This window comes from Leptinotarsa decemlineata, unplaced genomic scaffold (genome assembly GCF_025532065.1).
Source record: "Leptinotarsa decemlineata unplaced genomic scaffold, Ldec_3_MD MMD2_tig00003335_RagTag_RagTag, whole genome shotgun sequence".
Lineage (NCBI taxonomy): Eukaryota > Metazoa > Arthropoda > Insecta > Coleoptera > Chrysomelidae > Leptinotarsa > Leptinotarsa decemlineata.
In genome coordinates this window covers 1,073,404-1,093,575 of record NW_027412587.1, presented here as the reverse complement: position 1 = coordinate 1,093,575, position 20,172 = coordinate 1,073,404, and the positions used below count along the sequence as shown (strand labels likewise).

The 20,172-nt window shown below is 33.8% G+C and overlaps 1 protein-coding gene across 3 annotated transcripts in view; it reads right to left on the bottom strand.

The window, feature by feature from the left end:
- PsGEF (Protostome-specific GEF) overlaps positions 1-20,172 on the bottom strand; it is a 199,928-nt gene that overhangs the window by 35,593 nt on the left and 144,163 nt on the right. For all 3 annotated transcript variants that reach the window (XM_074177906.1, XM_074177905.1, XM_074177907.1), the window contains exons 15-17: positions 13,705-13,828; positions 5,402-5,794; positions 4,209-4,422 (exon numbers count right to left, since the gene is read on the bottom strand). In XM_074177906.1, coding sequence (XP_074034007.1) covers positions 4,209-4,422; positions 5,402-5,794; positions 13,705-13,828 — 731 coding nt within the window. The remainder of the gene's footprint in view (positions 1-4,208; positions 4,423-5,401; positions 5,795-13,704; positions 13,829-20,172) is intronic.

Here is a 20,172-nt window from a genome sequence, read left to right as displayed (position 1 = left end):
TGGAACGCTCACTTGGAAGAAGTTTCACACACAGCCAGACTGTCCCTATGGATGTGTCGAAGGTTTTGTAGTAGAAGTTGGGGTTAAGGTCCCCAACAAATACATTGGAATTATGTGATGATTTTTAGATCAATGATCACTTATGGTGCAATTGCCTGGTGGCCGAAGGTTTATTTGGTCGAGTGTGAATATGTGTGAGCCACAATAAACCCTTGCGAGTTGCGGTGGAGAGTCGAATAGACCACTCACTTTGGACCTAACCTAACCTACTTCGAATGACTAATCGTGTGTATCCTAAACGTTACCTAATAATAATGGTTTGTTTTTTCTTGATTGAGGAAATTTTTCTTATGGGTGTACAGGTCTCTTGACTTCAGCAAGTTTCGTTTCAGAAATCCTTCAGTCATATCGGCATGCGTCAAAATCAATTTTTGAATCCTTGTGTGACGACCTTATTTGACAACTTTCATTGTGGGGTGAATTTCTTCATTATTTATTGTATCTCTCGCTTGTTAATCAACAGCCTGTGTGAAATAGGACACACATACATTTATTAGTCTTTCTCCGCTGCTGCAATAGATGGATTTCTCGTTTTGTGTCGAGGGAGTTGGTAATGATAACTGGTTTTTCTTTATGTAGTAGGCAACCTAAACGAAGAACTAGCCATAGTAATATATTCTGCAGCAGATCCATCATTTGTTTTCGAAGTATCTGTGTATATTTGAGTAGAGTCTGGATACTAATTGATTCATAGTATGACAGGAATTTTGTTTGATGATGGTGTTGTTTGTTTCAGTTTCATCAAAACCAGCGAAACTTATATCGCATTTAAATACTGTTCAGAAAGGTGGAATTGTTATGGAATAGACTCGCTTGAATAAAAACAGTAGTAGCAGCATAATTTAGAGGCTCAGAAAAAGCTGCCTATTGTGTCTGTGGAGCTGTAATCAAGTTTCGAACCTATCAGGATTTTCATTTCGAAATAAAATTGTGACTTGTTTAAGAAAATTCAGACATCACCGTGTATTCGGATGAGAATAATATAAAAGTATATGAGTACACGAAGTATTTCGTTTGGATGGGAATCCAAAAATATGCAAATACAGTCAAAACCGGTGTTCTCGGTCTAGTCGAAAATCTAATTGGCGATTATTCATTGCCGATTGCTAATATAGATCTGCTTCAGACCGTCACCTCCAAATTCAGTAACAGTAATATGATTCGGTGGTGAAAATAAACTGTTTACCCGAATTATTTTAAGTTTATTCGAGTCAAATTCAGAACTTTTCAATATCCTATTTTGCTTGACCAATCAATAGGAACAAATCTGTGTATCTTTACTGAGTTTGCTTGTATAGCGATAGCGAATCAGTAGCAACTAGTAGATGGATAGATGAATATATATTTCATTTGACTACGTAACTCAAACAAGATATGGTTTATAGCAAGTCAGTAACAATAAATTATTTTCTGTAAGGGGCTTAACGGATTTCCCATAATTAAACCTTTTGAAGAGGAATAAATATCGTTATTAAATTGAAAATAATTTTGTTTCAGAACGTAACGACAGGATGTCAATGATTTCTTGTTTTATAACTGGGTTCACTATATTTTCATCTAAAAATTCTATTACTAAAGTAAAGCATGAGGAGGTATGCTGGGAAATAGATTCTGCACATCAAAGGATAGTAATTTTGCGTTGTCAGGTAGAGTTATGTTCTCTATTTTATTGATCAAGTCATTTATGAATTCCGTAGACTGAATTTTGGTTGAAAGTTACAATGGTTCAGGATAATACTGATTAGTCTTTCTGATAATTTCACTGATGGTGCAGTGACAAAGGAAACCAATCATATAATATATCACATTATATTAACATCATCTACCAAAATATATAAAAATATAAAATTTTGAGTTAAAAGTCAATCACATAAGTAGACTGATACATATTAATTTTGAATTTTCATTTGAATATAATTATGTATATTCCTCCACTCTCAGGAAAATTTCTATAGAATGAAGTTGCGAGTAGAAAGTTATTGATATTATGAGTTTTCAGATCCGATTTTGACAACCAATATATTCATTGGAAAGAGTTGAATATGTTCTCCTTCAAAATATTCCTGAAAGAATGTCTTACATTTTTTTCATCCATATAACTTGCGGCAAAATTATATTTTTATCGTACATTCAGACTGTTAATAATGAGTATAAATCAATATACCTAGGTACGAGAGCTTCACAAGAAACCCCAGAAATTTACTTCATTCATTTTGTGTTTGTCTTCATGAAAAAAGTCCAAATCGCTGATCGTAGCCAACTGTTCAATTGCACAGCATCTAATTTGATTATTGTTCATCATCCATTTGCTTAACACAACTGTTGTGGCCAACAGTATCACAATTCACACATTCAGGTTTACTCAAAGCAATCATTTTTACACCTTCGACATAGTTTTGAAGGAGCAACACTATCGTTGTGTTGAACGTGTCGGCGTCATGATAATATTCTGTAATATGTAACAATGTAAGTCGTAGACATGTTTTTCTTTGTATACTTTTATCAATACTTGTACAGGCATAATTAGTTTTAGCATTTCGAAATAGATATAGAACCCAATATTACATCGTAGAATTGCACGTCAATTAATACGTGTCTCGCAAAGAATCGGTTTCTATATCTGTTTAGAGTTGATTGGTTTTATTCCCAGTTGTTTCTGCATTATCTGTTTGATTTTGGTGCATTTTGCTTCCATTATCAGTTCTGTAAAATATGGATATATCTTCATTAAAATATGCAGGAGACATGGGACACCACTAGAACAATTTTTAGCAATACAAAGCTGACCAGAGGAGTCTCAATATTCATGGAAAATGTAACTTGTTCAAAACTGAAGCTGATTCCGATGAGTTTTCTCGAAATTTGTTATTTGCACGTTGGGAAATTTTTCTTTGGAATCGTCAATCTGTGGAAGTGGAGTTATTTTTTGGGATATGTTTCATTTAGAAGTATTTGTATCATTGGATTTTTCTGATATTTCCGCAGTGGTTGTTGGACAAGTAGTTGGTCTTATAGTTGGGGGTGGGTTTATGGTTTTCTGTCAATTTGAGATTGCAGTTGGAAGAATGACTGGATATCCCCTGCTATGAATATCACCGTTTAAAGAAATGATAATTGGGTTTCAGAGATGAAAATTGAGTGACGAAAATTGATGATAAGTTTCCAATTAGGATTGGAGAAGCCTATTCTTGAGAATGGGTTAAGTAAAAGAGAAACTCTTTGTTCCGATTAGGAGTTGTACCCTGCCCTTTGGCGTTACTTTTTGTCGAGTTTCAATAAAGAATTTGTATTGATTTCATTTTCAGTTCGTCAATGAATACGTTCATTATTATTGTCATTATTTTGGCGGTATAGGGTTTATCATATTTCTTAACGCCACATACATTAGACATGATCAATCTTTAACTGGGAGTCAATATCTTGCTTAGCCTTGCTTAGCTTTTTTCAGTACCCTGTGAGGCGATACATATATTTTGATTTTCCTTTTAACGACCACGTTGAATATACGTGTTATTATTATAACTATTATCACTGATGGAAACGGATACTTGGCAAACAAAAATTGTACGTCTGAAAGTTGATGGAAGCAGGTGATGTGAAAATTTCTAGTACGTTTCTGCTTTTTGAAGTCATTTTTTCATAATCCTAATTCCTGCAATTTTTTTTTCAAATGAAATTGAAAAGACCGTTTCTTTGTTCAACTAAACTGTTTATACCTTTCATCGAACTATTTGTTCGCACAACTTGGTTCGAATCGTGAATTACTTTAGCCGAAATTATGGATCATCTTCTGTGAATCAAACTCAAATTTTGTGAAATGTGAACTAGACTATTGCACACCTGCACCAGGATTTGAGGGTGTTTTCGATCCACCTGTGAATTAATATCAATCTCTTCTTGATACTTTCTCATTCTAGGGAATTCAATTCTCTCTACTGTGATATTAGGAATAATTGTAGAGTTCGGTATTATCACTTTATTCGTCATAAAAACGCGGTCATCATTTACTCAGTCCGATTCCAAATGGAATATCTATTTCTGGCATTAGCCAGTAACTTCGGCAACATTTATTTCTCAACACAAAAAAAAGATTATGAAAATGTCCGCATTATAATGTTTATGTATATCTTCATGTAAAATAATCTTACCAACTAGCAGGAAAGTTTGCCAGTCGTCTTCATCACCTACATTTTCATTTTTGTCTGCAGTCTCTAGCTGAGAGTTACTAGTTCTATTACTATTAGAGTCATTGAAATTTTGAACACTACCATTTACTGTTCCATTACTACTAAGGCAATTTTTATGGCATTGTCGACATACCGGTACTGTTTCTGGCACTAATGGACTCGACCTAACAGTAACCTGAAACATAATGAGAAATTGTATGTTCATTATATGCATATGTATATGCGTAGCTCCAAAGCATTATAAAGAAACTCATGTAGGTGTCAGTTTTAAAGTGAATCATTTCATAACCGACTTCATTCGGGTAGGTTTTAAAAAAATGATATTCAAAATATTTACTAATTCAGTACTATCACCAAAATTCGTGATTCCTGGAAATGAGAATAGTTGAAGGATAGAATTAGCTTTCCATCGAAACATAAAAAATGTAAATCCTTTATTAAAAATTAAATATGTTATGATAGATATATAGATAGATACTATATTTGTCTACGTGGAAGACATTTTCAGCAAGTCACAATACATGAATATATAGAACATAACAGCTGATGTTCGAACAACTGATCGGAAAGAAGTGGCAAGTAAAACAAAATATTGGATTTCCAGTCTTTTTCAATAGGTTATTGTATGTATGGTATTTGAAGAAGATAGAGAAGCACAGAGATTAGTTGAAAAGCTCAAGAATGAATATAACTCATTAGACTTGAAAAAAATCAAGAAAAATGAGAATTTAAACTTTTTTTTTTTACCACTTTCATTTGTAACTACTGTAGTTTCATCCTATTAGGATATTTTCAAACTCATTAGCTGGAGACCTCAGAATTGGGCAAATAGTTTTTCATTCATTGACCTTTTTATTAGACTATTAGGGACTCACACCTGGCAAAAACTGAAATTTGGTTTAGTTCATATCCAATTTTCTGTTCACTTCATTAGATGACAACACTATTATTAGCAGTTAGATTGAGCAGTCATCTATTTCTGTAGTGATATTGTCTATACAATATTTTTATAATTTTTCACACTCAAAAAATAATCTACGAGAATAAAATGTTTGCAATCATTTTTAGTAATGATAAGAAAAGTTCCGAAACATCTAAGTGGTCATTGAAGGCCTTGAACATATCAAGATAATTGGGATTTATATTAAACTTACTTGACTTTCAGTAGTCGTGCTTTTGGACGGACTATGTTCATGATCTGATAAAATAACCTCTTCGCACATATCATACCCGTCTTTGATAATATCGGGTTTGCTTTTCACATTTCCCTGAGAGTCAATCAGCTGTAACTCCTCGGATCTCTTCATAACCATCTCTCTGGTCCATTCTTCGTACATTGGTTCTAATTCCGGTGTCCCTAATATACTTTCACCATTCAGTTGGCCTTTCATCCACTGCTCCAGATGGACGGCATTATATTTACCGTTGGAATTGGTTTTTCCCAATTGTTTGCATTTGAGCTCTATGAGCGCATCGATTTGTTTTTGAATTTCTTTGTTTTCGTTATTTTCGCTTTGACAGTTTTGATTTAGGTTTTGAGGAGTTTGCTGAAAAAGTGGTATTATTAAAGGTGTACTTTTTTGTGGACGAATGGCGGCTGTTTTTGGATCAACATACATGCATGTCTTCAAGTTAACTCAAGGAAACCAATACCTTTCCGTTCAGATTTGTTTGTTTCATCACATGATTTAGTGAAAATTCCATTGAACAGTTTGGGTCGAATTGTATATCTAGAGTGAAACAATGACAGTCAGCAACATAAGGAATTGGATTTTGGTTATCACTTTGAGACCAAGTTTAAAGAATATGATTTGAAAAGGGAATTATTGCAATTTCATGATCATATCACGTAATAGATTTTTTGCTATTTTTGCCAAAAAACCAAAGCATAAAATCAATTTAGATTTCAGAATTACATGTTATGCTGTTCAGTTTTTATGTTATCATTCGAAATGTTCAGAGATGCACTTTCTGGCCTGGATGTCTAAATGTCACCTGAAAAATTAGAAGAACGTGTCATGGCTGATGGATGCAGTCAGTACCTCACAGTCATGGAGGGGCGCCTTTTTGAAACGTGCCACGGAAAACATACCTACCAATCCACACATTTGTATTGCTTAGCTACTAGATTGGACAAAGTGTACCGTGGTTTGTTAAACTTGAAGTGGACCTTTCTTCACAGGTTCTATTTGCAGAATAGTGTACCACGTATCGAAAAACTCATAGTATATTGGAAACAAGATAAGATACGTCAGTGAATATAGGTAAGTAGGTAGATCTGAAGTGATCACCCAGTGCAATCTGCGGAGTTTATTGGGGCTTACACCTATTCAACACGAGAAAATTAATCTTTATTTAGTAAGTTAGCCCGGCAAGAGTAGAACTCTGCCAAACGTCGTAAACCTGATCTAGTCCGGGGCAGAGCAAATACAGAGTACATGTTTTGCTACCAGGGTCTGAATTTCTTTCAAAGTTGACAGTTCATGACACATTTTCCTCAATCTAGTGAGGGCCTGATTGTGCGTGTATATAAGCAAAGGGTTGCAATGTCAGACTGAAGAAGGTTATTCAGGAGAACTAACGCTATCTAGCAATTTAAATATAATTTCAGTAAAGAAAGGGAAGTTAATGAGAACTGATTAATGATAAACTAGTACCAATGAAAAACTACTTAGAGAGTCCCTGACTTCTAAAGAGCAAACAAGAAAATACCGGATATAAACTCTCAAGAAAGGGAAACAGTGTTTATCTAACATTTAGCATTTACCATGCAAGGCCAAAAATTCAAGGAGAAGGCGATGACGCTTGATTTTTTTTCATATCACCCAATGAAGGGACAATTTCAATGAATTATTGTTACAATACTCAGGTAGGATATAATTAATAGAAAAACACATTACCACAGAATATCTGATAGATGATTTTAATCATGATAGGTTTTTGCAACTTAGTAAGAGGAAATTTGTATGTTGATCCAAAAACCTACTAAAACCAAGGCAAAAAGGTTATTAAAAAGCAAAATGTAATAACTTAAACTTTATTTGCAAATATATAAATTACATATCTCTTCATAACAATATAAATAATTTCAGTCCTAATGAAAATAAAAAACTATGTAAGGTCAGTTTACTAAAATGTACTTGAACAATTTTAGATTTACTGAAGGTACTCATATGAAATAGGCAGTCGTTTTGGTACATGTGTGTTTGCAAAACAAAAACACCGATGGCACGCTGTTGATTGACACGATTTTTGAAGAATAGTCACAAGCATTTCCACTGATAATTAAAATAGTTTTTCAAGTCAACTTGAATTTTCAGGAATGCCATATGTTTATGGAATATTCCACTTTTTCTGCAAATGAAAATATGGCCCAGGAAATAGAAACGTGGACTTATAAATTTTAATAGAAAACATCAAGCGAATTGATTTCATTCTTCATAAGACTTTTTTTTTATTCATTTTTAGAAAAATTCACCACTCTGAATCAGTACTAATTTTTCAACACCTATTCGGGAAAAATGGTTCATTACGTCTCCATTATGGTGTAGAGGTAGAAAGCTAAGAAGCTTTTTTTCTAAAAAATCAATCTCTTTTAAATTTGAATTACCATTAACCCATAGCAAAGTCTCAACAGACTGTTCTTTTTTTCCCCAACATACTTCACGAATCACAGAGAATTAAGAATATTATTAATTAATGAAAAATCATTAGTATACAAAATATCTCTATCAAATTTGACAAATAACAATTTAAGCGTGCTCTGTCATTATAACATCATATTCTGCTACATTTATCCTTGTCAAGAAAATATTTGCCTAATTTTTTTTACGAATTTAATTTGGTTATCCTTGCCCTAAGATGAAAATATATCTTTTCTGAAGAGTTTTTCCAGGCATAGAAAAGGTTTGGAAATAATATGAATCCTGTCGAAAATCAGCGTTGGTGGTAAAAACCATCGATGACTATTTGTGAGGAACCATCTTCAAGAAAGCTGGAAGCCTTGAGCAAAAACTATTCAACAAACTTTTTCATTTTCGTTGTAACCCAAGCGTGCTATCCAGAAATCAAAATATATTGGAAAGTAGGATTCCTATGGGATTTGGTTGATGAAATCATTACAAATAAAATCTTGAAAGGTTTTCCATTGTTGAAACATGAAACATTGATTCGCATTTACCAGAAAAATAAAATTCTCAATGTTGTTTGGGTCTGTTTGTGAACAATCTCACGAAAATTTGTAGAACTTTCGAAGAGGACATAGATCGCAAATATAAGAAAAATATTGTACAAAACATTTCCTCTGTGAGATATCGCGAATGTTCACAAATAACATCCTTGGCGTATTCCAGGAGGTGTTAATGAGTATCCTATTTGTATAGACTTTTTTTAATATGAAACACAAGCACTACAGGAAAATCCTCAAAGCGCTCTAAGAGCGGTGCCTGTGCGAAAGTAGCGATTCACATTGGATATGAATCGCTGGAGATTTAAATCCATTTGGAAAGACGTTCTCAGGAAGTTTATTCCACATAAACGCAGTTTTTCAAATGCAAGAGTTCCTGAACAGTGAAGTTTGAGGTGTACTGAGTTGAAGTTCAAAACGATGAGCAGCCACAGTCCGTCGTGTATTTCTTGGTGGAATCAAATGTGCCAAGTTACCTGAACACCTCCTGTGAAATTATCTATGAAAGAGAGACAAATCTCCAACCTTTCTTCGATGTTCTAGACCAGGGGTCTCCAAACTTTGAAGCCTTCGGGCCATAATGATTTTTTCAGTTTGTTCCAAGGGCCAATTTCTGCCCTTAACTATATTTCTAGACTAGGATAGTCGCAAAGTGCGTGACCTAAGCAAACTTATGTTTTTTTTGCATTTCATTTATTATTGTGTATTGTGACACTCAACGACATCGATGGCGAGTAGTGGTACTATGTACTATCTTTTTCAGCTACCTGCTAGGTGGCATTAGGCGTAATTAAATATTTGGAATTACCGCGTTGGTTCGAGAAAGTTCTGGTTCTAGCTAGTGTATTCCGATTAACTCGAGATGGCAGTAATAATTGCATATAAAAAGGCTAGCGGCGCAACTGCGAGTTAGTCTGCGTAGGAAAGGCGAAGGAAGCGAAACTGTCTATTGTGAAATAAAGTAACACCCGTCAATAAAAGTATTTTGATTTTAGTTATTGTTTTTATGTGTGATTTGTTAGTACGGAAAAGAAGCGAAAAATCGACAGTGAATGCAGAACGTTCCAAGAAAAATGAAACTTTCAGTATTTTGTGATTGAGTCCAGTAATAAGGCGCTATGTTTAATTTGTAATGAAACCATAGCTGTTCTCAAAGACTATAACATTAAACGACACTATGAATCAAAACATCTTCAAAGTTACTCCAAGTATACAGGAAGTTTGCAGAAGGAAAAATTTGAAGCTTTGAAACGCGGACTCAAATCGCAGCAATATTTGTTTACCAAAGCGAATACTGAACAAGAGTCTGCAACTCGCCCCGGCTTTCGGGTGGCTCTTGAAATCAGAAAACGTGGCAAACCATTCACCGATGGAGAAATGATAAAATAATGCTCGATTGCAGTAGCCGAAGAAATATGCCCCGAAAAGATAAATTTATTTAAAAGTGTCAGTTTGTCAGCAAACACCGTGGCTCGGAGGGTGCAAGACATCGCAGAAAATATATCATCTCAACTGTCTGACAAAAATGGACATCATGAGTAGTTTTCTCTAGCATTGGATGAGTCAGATACTGCTCAGGTGTTGATTTTTATTCGCGGAGTAGATGAAAGCTATGAAGTGTATGAAGAACTTCTTGATATTGATAGTATTCATGGCACGACAACAGGGGCAGATATTTCTTACGGAGTTGAAAATGCTATTAGTAAAAAGAACCTTCGATGGAGAAATTTGAAATCTATAACAACTGATAGAGGCAAAAATATGTATGGTAAAAATAAAGGAGTGGTTGCATTTGTATCAAAGGCTGTAGAAAATGAAGGTGGTTCAAAACCATTAGTCTTACATTGTATCATTCATCAACAGTCCTTGTGCGGAAAATGTTTGGATATGTCTGAGGTTCTAAAACCAGTCAAATCAGTTGTTAACTTCATCAGATCCACTGGGCTGAATCACCGAGATTGCAGAAAAGGATTTACCATATCATACTGCCTTACGCTGGCTAAGTTGCGGAAAAGTCCTTAAGGGCTTTTTTGAACTTCGAGCAGATATCTAAATTTTTGTAAATAAGAAGCAGCGCCCTTTTGCCGATTTATAAAATAGTGAATGGATGTGGAAGTTAGCCTTCTATGTCGATTTGACAAATCATATGAACGAACTGAATTTGAGATTGCAAGAAGAAAATCAGCTTCTCCCTTCAGGCAGAAAATAATACTATTTCAATCGCAATTACGTAAAAAATGTTTCACACATTTTGAAACATGTGAAATATTCAGCCACACTACAGAGACTAAATTTCCTGTCAATTTTGCAATCGAAATAAATCTTGATACTCGTTTTTCAGATTTTGATGTTATTGCGAATGAAATTAAGCTTTTCCAAATTCATTTTGATTCTGACATTGAAACCCTGGCTCCGGAAGTCCAAATGGAAATTATTGATTTACGGTGCAGTGATATGCTTTAGAAGAAATTTCAAAATTCATCTTTGTTGGAATTTTATAAGCGTCTTCCACTGGAACAATTTGATAATTCGTATAAATTTGCTCGTGGGTTGTTTTCTGTTTTTGGTACTACTTACTTGTGTGAGAAAACGTTTTCCAAGATGAAGTACACAAAGAATGTTTACAGATCTCAATTAACCGATGAGCATCTTAAATCTCTTTTGATAATTGGTACAAGTAAAATTGATCCACAACTACAAAGTATTGTCGGTGGAAAAATCATAATTACATAAATCTCATTAGTGTTTTTGTTTTACTGTGATTCATTTCAATTATTTGTTAGTTATTAATATGTTTAAACTTAGATACTCAAGTTAAGTTTTCTTTGTCATCATTTCTGTCGTTAAGTTTTACCTTGCAAGTAAATAAAACTGAGTGATTATCATTCTGTGTTTTCTTCTTCAACTTATCACAGCAATAGTCACAACAATTAGGTAATCATTGGCTGTCGCGGGCCAGATTGATGACAGTAAATCATTGGCTGTCGCGGCCCGGATTGATGACACTGGCGGGCCGTAGTTTGGAGATCCCTGTTCTAGACTATCAAGGTTGCAAGTGATGTTCGTGTTTCCAATCAGGTGAATGCCTCTTTTCTGGATGGAATCCAGCAGCTTCAGGGCCGGAGCTCCATACATGAAAACAATACTCCAAAGAAGGTCTCAGATGAACTTCATGAAGCATTAAAAGTTTCTGAGGTGTGTTCTGAGGTTGCTGAGGTGAGGTTCGGTTTCGGAGCAGAGTTAAAATCTATTGAAAAGCAGCCTAACTACTTCACAACGTAATAACGATTTTTTGATTGTTTCAGCCTCAAAATGGCGTCCAAATTTGTATTATAATCGAAGCATTTTTTGCAACTTGGAGAATTTTCAAGTTATCCATTTGCTACTAACATATAACTTTCAAGGGTTATAATGACATAACAAGAACTGACCGATACTGAAAATCTATTATAACGTATTCAAGAAACACAATACACCTGAAAATGCTAACGTATAGCAAAACACATGTCCCGGTTTTGTAAAACTTTGAGTGGAAATATCTCACTGAAATGTGTTTTTTGAATACATGATTACAAATAATTCTATTCAATCTCTATAAAGATACCAGCAAAGTTTCCTGAATAATGCAAGTGAAGCTGTAAGAAAAGGTTCAATATTCATTTCAAAATGGAAATAATACATTCGAATCTTGGTAAAGGACGGCGCAGTCAAATTCATTGGTAGTTAGTTACTATATAAATTTGTAATCAATAATACGCTTTTATACCAAGATAGTTCTTTAGTCTGAGTGCATACAAAAGAAAGTTCCATTATTATTACAATTATTTATGTCTCATGTTTTTTTCACCAGTTACTCTAGAATAAAGAAATTATCAAAACTGGTTCAGAATTGCCGAAAATATGGAATTTTCATTTGAGTGCCGCAATTTGAAGTCATTTTTTTAGAAGCGCGAGCTCAGAGCCGCTATCCCCACGCCCGCGCCCGTTTAAAACCGATTTTTTGAAAAAAAAAATTGTGGCATCATGAATTCAATTACTTTACTTGTTTTCTTGTGAACTTCAGCTGTTAATGTTCATATATAAGGAAATGACGAATCAAAATGAATATTTCGACTCGTTATTGAGCTAGAACATTATTTAATTACCAGTTACAAGAATATGTTGGTGACATATTGATATTTTGAAAAATACTCTCAAGTTATTTGCGAAACACACGATTCGAAAATAACATATTTTTTGGTTCAAGAAGGTCATATATTTTAGGCCTTGAAGACATAAGATATAAATCCACTGAACTGAACCCTCCCTGGGATGCACCTAGAAAGTCAATTTTAACGATACATTTTTTGCGAACATTCGCAAAATCTGGCACAAATTAAATTTTTTGGTAATTTTTTTTGTGTTCTCGAAGACATATTCATTCCCAGACTTAGGTTCTTCAAGTAACATTTTTGCGAAATGTGAAATATTTAAAATTTGTGTATTTTTGTGATTTTGGCCAGTTTTTGGTCGGATTTACTCATAGATGTTCCCCCAGTTTGAAATGGAAAAATCATGGGTTGAAATCTGCTATTAATTATTTTGAAAAAGGTCTTTTTTTGAAATGTAGGAAGGTCCTGCCTTTCAACGTGCTCAGAAGTGAGATCACGTTAATTACATGAAAAATTGCCTTGTGGTGAATTTGAATAGCAACAACTGGACTGAGAGATTTGAAAATAGATTATTTTGTAGTTGTTACAATTGAATTCATTTGCAAAAATAGAAAGGGAAAATGCCTGTTGACTGATCCTTCAATAACTATGAATAAATTCAAGTGTCACTCTTTTGGGACAAGCCGTCAATACTCAAACAGCTCATGTCGTAGTCGAACTGGGAAATATCCCACGGCTCGTCTCCAAAAACGAAACAGTTGTTTTCGTCAACGTGTCCACCGGTATTTGAACAAACCCCGGTACTAGGAGTCAGAATAGCAGATGGAGAAGACGGTTCTTCGGGAAAAGCTTGTCTTGGCACCGGCAACAAGCTGGCCTCTGACGTGAAATAGGACGTGAATGCTTGTGAGTATTCGGAGGAGGAATGGGACGAGACCTGAGCGCTGGGAGTATCTGGAGTCTTATCAACGGATATCTGGTTGGGAATTCGGTGGAAACTGTCGAGTTCGGAGGACGTTTGGGAAATCCTCGCGCTGGGAGTGTCGGGAGTTTTGTCTAGGGAGATTTGGGTTTGTACGTGTGGTTGGTTGATGTCTAAATTTTCGCTGACGAGACGCACCTGACGACGTATCGAAAACGACTCTGCAGACTGTAAGGTGACCACGGATGAAGTTATTGGAGCTTCGGGGGATTCTAGTGGAGAACTAACTGAGCTGCCGTCCATGCCTGAGTTCAATTGAAAGCTGCGTGCGCAATAATAAACTAACGTTAATGTACTGAATGATCGTAGTTGCTTAGGTTAACAAGATATTGTGATTTATTTTAATCAAAATAAGCCAACAGGATGTAGGTTAGTGAACTTCAATTTACTTGAATGAAAAGTTTGGAGAACAAATCGAGGTCCTTAGGAAAATTTGTGGAGCAGTATTTGTTCTATCAAATATTCCCAATTCAAAACTTGTCAATTTATTATCACATTATAATTTTGAAAAATAAAATGATTTTCATAATCATTGAGTGTAAATTCCCAGGGACGTAGATAACTGTATCAAAAAAAATTAAAAAATGATCAAAGAGCTCTAGTTTCATGATTGAAGGTTGGTTAGATTAGTGTTGAACATAACCAATAAACCTATGTCTTTTTCAATGTTTCGAGAATTAATATATGTATGTACACAGTGCATTTTTTTATTGTCCCCTCCCTTTTATTTTTTGAACGGGTCAACTCAAAAAATTGGAATTTGATATAATGAAATTAATGCATGAATACTTTATTTCGAAGTGAAATTGACAGATAAAACTTTCAAGATGGGGACTAGACGCCATCTGGAAAAAAATTTAATGGAAAGTAGGGTATTATGACAAATCAGTTTGAAGCACCTGACGGATACTTCACAACCCTAGAATATGAAGTCATTATCTTCAACCACTACAAAATGGCGAATAATTGCCCAAATACATTGACATTTAATTATATGATATAAGGTAATAAGCTTGAGGTCAGTTCAGAAGATGCTCGAAATAGTTGCCTAGAACTTCTTGACATATGAACAGCCTATCTGATATTTTACGCCGAACATTGTCGAACACAGTAACGTCACTATTTCTACAAATATTTATTATTCTCTGCCGTATATTCAATATTGAAGCAGGTTCGGTTTCGTACATCTTTTGCTTCAGATAGCCACATAAAAAGAGTCCAAATGTGTCAAATCTAGCGAGTGGGTGTGCCATTCTGTAGGACTTCGACGGCCAATCCAACGAACAGGAAAAGTAGTATCCAAAAAGTTTCTTATTTGTCTGGAGTAATGTGGTGGTGCTCCATATTGTTGGAGTACAATATCCATTTTGAATTCATTAGGATCCGCTTCGATGTTTTCAGTGATGAGAGGGTCAACAGTAGTTTTCAGCATATTCAAATACAGTTCTCCTGTTGAATTTTGATCAATAAATAGAGGTCCTACAATATGGTTTCCCAATATTTCTGCCCAAATGTTAATTTTTTCTGGATATTGGGTTTGTGTTTCCCGAAAAACGTGAGGGTTGGTGTTACTCCAATAACGGCAATTTTGTCTGTGAACATTGCCGTTTAAAAAAAATGTCACCAAAACAAATATTGTGGAGATAGGTAGGATGCCTTGCAATGGTTTCCGTCATGATTTCGCAAAATTCTGTTCTTCGATCGGGGTCATCTTCAGTTAATTGGTGTACCATTTCAATTTTGTATGAATGATACCTATTCTTCTTCAAAAGTCTCCACACACTAGAAGGAGACACCTCACAAATATTCGCAACGGAATAAGTAGATTGTTCAGGATATACTACCATATCACCAATTATTTGCACTTGTTGTTCTTCCGGAATGGACGGATTACGTGGGGGCTTTTTGTTATGTACACTACCGGTAGTTGTGAATTTGGAATATTTTCTACAGATAGGATGATTCGGAAAACGTTCATTGAAAGTCCTTTCGTTCTCGTGAAAGTTACATGTCGCACCGTAAATAAAAATCGCTTCAATTTTTTTCCAATGGACCAGAATTAACCATTTTAGAGATTGTTGACGTGGTACCTTTACACTTGTAAAACCGAAAACTAAATGAGAACATTCTAACTGAACAATGATGCTCATTGTCGTACTGACATTTTTTTTCGTTTTCATAAACAAAAAATAACTTAACCCTCTTTATCGGGTTGTTGGAATTGCCATATGGCAGATAAAAAAAAATTTCTAGAAATATCGATAATAATGTGTTTGTTTTCAGGAAATTATGAAATGTTCCGACATTTTGTAGTAGGTGAAGATATTGACTTCATATTCTAGGGTTGTGAAGTATTCGTCAGGAGCTTCAAAATGATGTGTCACGAGTTTCCCCCTTCCCATTTAATTTTTTTTCCCAGATGGCGCCCAGTCGCCATCTTGAAAGTTGCATTAATTTCATGATCCCAAATTTAAATTTTTTGAGTTGACACGTTCAAAAAATAAAAGAGAGGTGGACATTAAAAAAATGCATTGTATAGTATTGACCAAATTTGTTGGACAATATAAAAATGAAAACTTGTAATATGTTGAAAAGACTTATGAACTGTAGAAACCTACAGTTACCCATCGAGATATTTACAGTTTCATATGTAAAATCATCAAACTCATATTATTCATAAAAAAAAGCAACGATTTGGGCAAATTCAATAAAAACAATGAAACTTAAATCGAAAACTCACAAAAATCAGGATCAACAAAAAAATAATCCAATAATTCACTAAATGACCAGTTAGATGTTAACCTTTCATCACTCCTTAACCTCCTAAATCATTAATTGCAAATATGTAATATAACTGAAGGCATCTTTGTGAAATTACTCTGGAGGGATTTTCTATATTAAACAAACTACCTGTTTATTATCAGGCTACCCTATTATAATAAACACCTCCTTCTATTTAACTAATTTAAAACTACCATAAATATGTTTACATTTACTGAATACCATTTTTGTTTGGAAAAACTATAGGAATAGCGAAACGCGTCACATATTACAAGTAGTAGTATATTGTGGATATTTAAAAAACAAGTATTTTTCATTTGATTCCTAGAACTCACCAATATAGTGTATTTTTCGGAAATCATATGATACTATAATCCTTTTTATTTTTATATTTATTCATTAGATATGAGTTTATTTCAGAATATTGTGTTTTTTGGATGCATTTTAGAGGTGATACTGAATTTCTTCATTGAAACTTTTAGAATAAAAAAGAAACTATTCATTTCTCAAGCATTGAATTATATCCTATAGAATTGAGGAGCAATAGCCTTGTGAATCTGATCACAAGGCTATTGTGAAGTAAAGACACGCCTGAAGGAGCCATTGTATGGCGAAACCCGTGTTGCGTTTTTGTAAAATTGTTTAGTGAAAATCTCACAATGAAGCGTTTTTTGAATACATCTAATCATAAGGCTCTTTTAAAGAAGAATAATTTGATGATACTAATAGCAGTATTGATATTTTGAGTGAATTGCTATCGACTCGACTTAAAATATGGAAAAACTACAAGTTCCAACATAATGTTTGTTATCAGATTAATTAAGCATCTGAAATATTCCGAGGAATAAGAGAGTTATTTCATGATATATACTTGACCTTTCCTTTTTATGAGAGTGATATCTGAAAAAGACTAGTTATTATTGTGTTTTGTTTCAACAGTGAATAATATTGGCTGAAGGCTAGAAAAGAGGAATATTTGTAATGGAGTTTGAATATGAGGGGCATACATTTTAGAAAGACGGTTTTACATAATCCTTTCGACTCAAGTTGAGTAATACGTGATATTTTTATTAGTGATAAATTTTGTTATATAGTTCAATTCAAATATGATCATTTCAGAATAATTACTTCTTGTTTGAATCTCTAGAAATATTCGTGAGTGATGTGATAATATCTCTACAATTTTGAAATAATTTTTGGTGCAATAGTTATCGCTTTCGGAGGCATACTTCAGAAGATTGCATATAAGTGAATGTTCTTGTCGCAAGATTATGAAAATGAGTTCATTACAACTTTTAAGAATGTAATGAATTCCTCCATTACATATAATATTTTATAATTTGAATTTTCTCAACATGTTATGATTTTTTCTAACCTCCTAAGGTATTGAAATATATTACGCCTTAAAAAAACAATATTGGTATTATATACTTTGATCTAACTTCAAACTTCAGTCATAAACTACCAGCCTATTTCTCAATTAGATACAGTCACATTGTGCTAACTCAGTTCCTGGGAATTGGCAAACAGTGTCTTTTTGAAAACAATTAATTAATTGGCTATCATGGGGGTTTTTTTTTCATCTGAAGAATTTGGGAAATTGTTCAACCAATCAATAATGCTTATTTGTTCAATAACAAAATGAATGAACCTAATAGCTCGTTCAATTAGGGTACAGGATATGATCACGACATGTCAGATAATCAAAAATAATACATATATTTGAATAAGTAAGCTGACTTCCTGTCAATTATTATCTCGATTTTTGTTGTTAGATTTTTTCAAAGTTTCAAGAATTTATTTGATTATTTTTTTTTTATTTTGAAAAGTTGAAGGATATTATTGTCACGATCTGTCAGTACATCAAGACTAAAGAATATTCTACAAACTATGTAGATTATTTGAATAAACTCACATAGATCTAAAAATATATCTTGCATGCAAAACTCTCAAAATATTGTTAACCAGAGAGATGACTTTTAGCAAAAATGTTTGAAACATGAACTACTATTTTCAATTCGACTCACCTCGAATCATATTTATATTCAGGGTAGTAACGCATATATAGATTACATTTCGGAATTTTGACGAAAAAGTTATCTAATTTATTAGAATTTCTCTACCTATATTTTCTATCATCAACTTAGAAGCGCTCTAAAGCACGATTTGCAAATTGTTTAATGGTGATAATGGCACTTTCAACATTTTTATCAAAATGTAGAAAGTGCATTTGATGATGATTTGTTGCCAACATGAATTTTTCATCGAGATTCGAAAATATATCGACAAATGTTAATAAATATTGAATATTAGTAGTACGATGTTCTATTATCATCGCTATTGTCATCTTTATTTTCTCTTCCGATGAAGTTTTCAATAAAAGTGGAGATTATTTTCTATCATATTCATTTCAAGAATATATTATAACGTAATATAAAATGTGTGGCATATGAAAAAAACAGGATCGAGTATATGCGAAGACAGCTTTTTGTGCTGAAGTGACTCTGATAAAGAATTGGTTATGCTTATCTATCCAACTGTTCCGACTACCGTTACAATTGAAAAGTACATAAAAAGGAACCCCTTAACTCAATATCTATTCACTGATGGGTTGAAGTAATTAAAAGTGAAGAGAGATTAGTCACAAGTTTTAAAAAAATGTTGGAATTCGTGAAAAATTAACTGGTGAAGAAATAGTTGAAGGTGGCGCTAGAAGTATCGAATTTTGTATGGAGAGTAACTTAGTTACAGATCAAATATTGCACCTATTCAGTGAACAAGTTTCATTTTGAAATTAGGTCAATATCTCTCAATCAGCATTAATTGTCTCATGATTATTTGTACTTAACGAAATTCTAAACTTTTACATGATAGCCGATCTAAGTTTGTAATATTTCTACGAACTAATGTATGCTTATGGCAGCTCAAACTGATGAACTAATATTGATCTACTCTACTGACGAATACATTCTTGGAATCTGGGAGGATGGAAGTACTAGAAGAAAGCGACGAATTTTCTTCTGTCGAAAAACTTCAAAGTCAACTTTACATCCGAGACAGATATTGATTCGAAACATTGGTTATGTTACATTCAAAAATGTGATCTTTTGAATGGAAACATCTTTAAAGTAATGCCATTTCTCTCTGGACCCGATAAGAATCGCCATTCCAAAAAGGATTTTGATGTATGTGGACCGTTCAAAAATAAGGTAAATGTTCCAATTGCGCCGTCTACATACATTCGATAAGCGATCAATATTTATTTTTTATGTTGCTATACTCATCTCGATCATATTGTTCATAGTTTTTGCTGTTCAACTTGTTGGGTTTGTTGACAAAAGGCATGAAAGTTTGAAGTGTTTTGCGTGTTCCACGATTCTCTTCTATCGAAGAAAATGTATCTTTTGAGAAAAATGAAAATTCACCCTATTTTTTGAACGGACAGTGTATGTTCATTTTTTTTTTATACCACGAAGGTGTCATGGTTGAGGAGGATTCGTATTCTGAAAGATTACAATACTGCTACCAGACTGAGTCATGACCGGTGGGAGAAATCGTATCTGCGTAAAGTTTGGGTCGATGTATGACAAAGAAAATACTAGAAAAAGGTGAATAGAAACTTTTGTTTGCACTTTTACGTAGTACGGATCATGGGGTAAACAATAAATGGATAATAAAATGCAATTTGGGTTCTTGTAGGTATACAGAGTGTAACATAAGTACGTTAAAATATTCAAGTGACGTATGCCTGAGACAATTTTAAGAAAAAAAGTAGATTTCAACTTGTGTCCTAAAATGCTTCGTTTCGGAGATACGGGGTGTTGA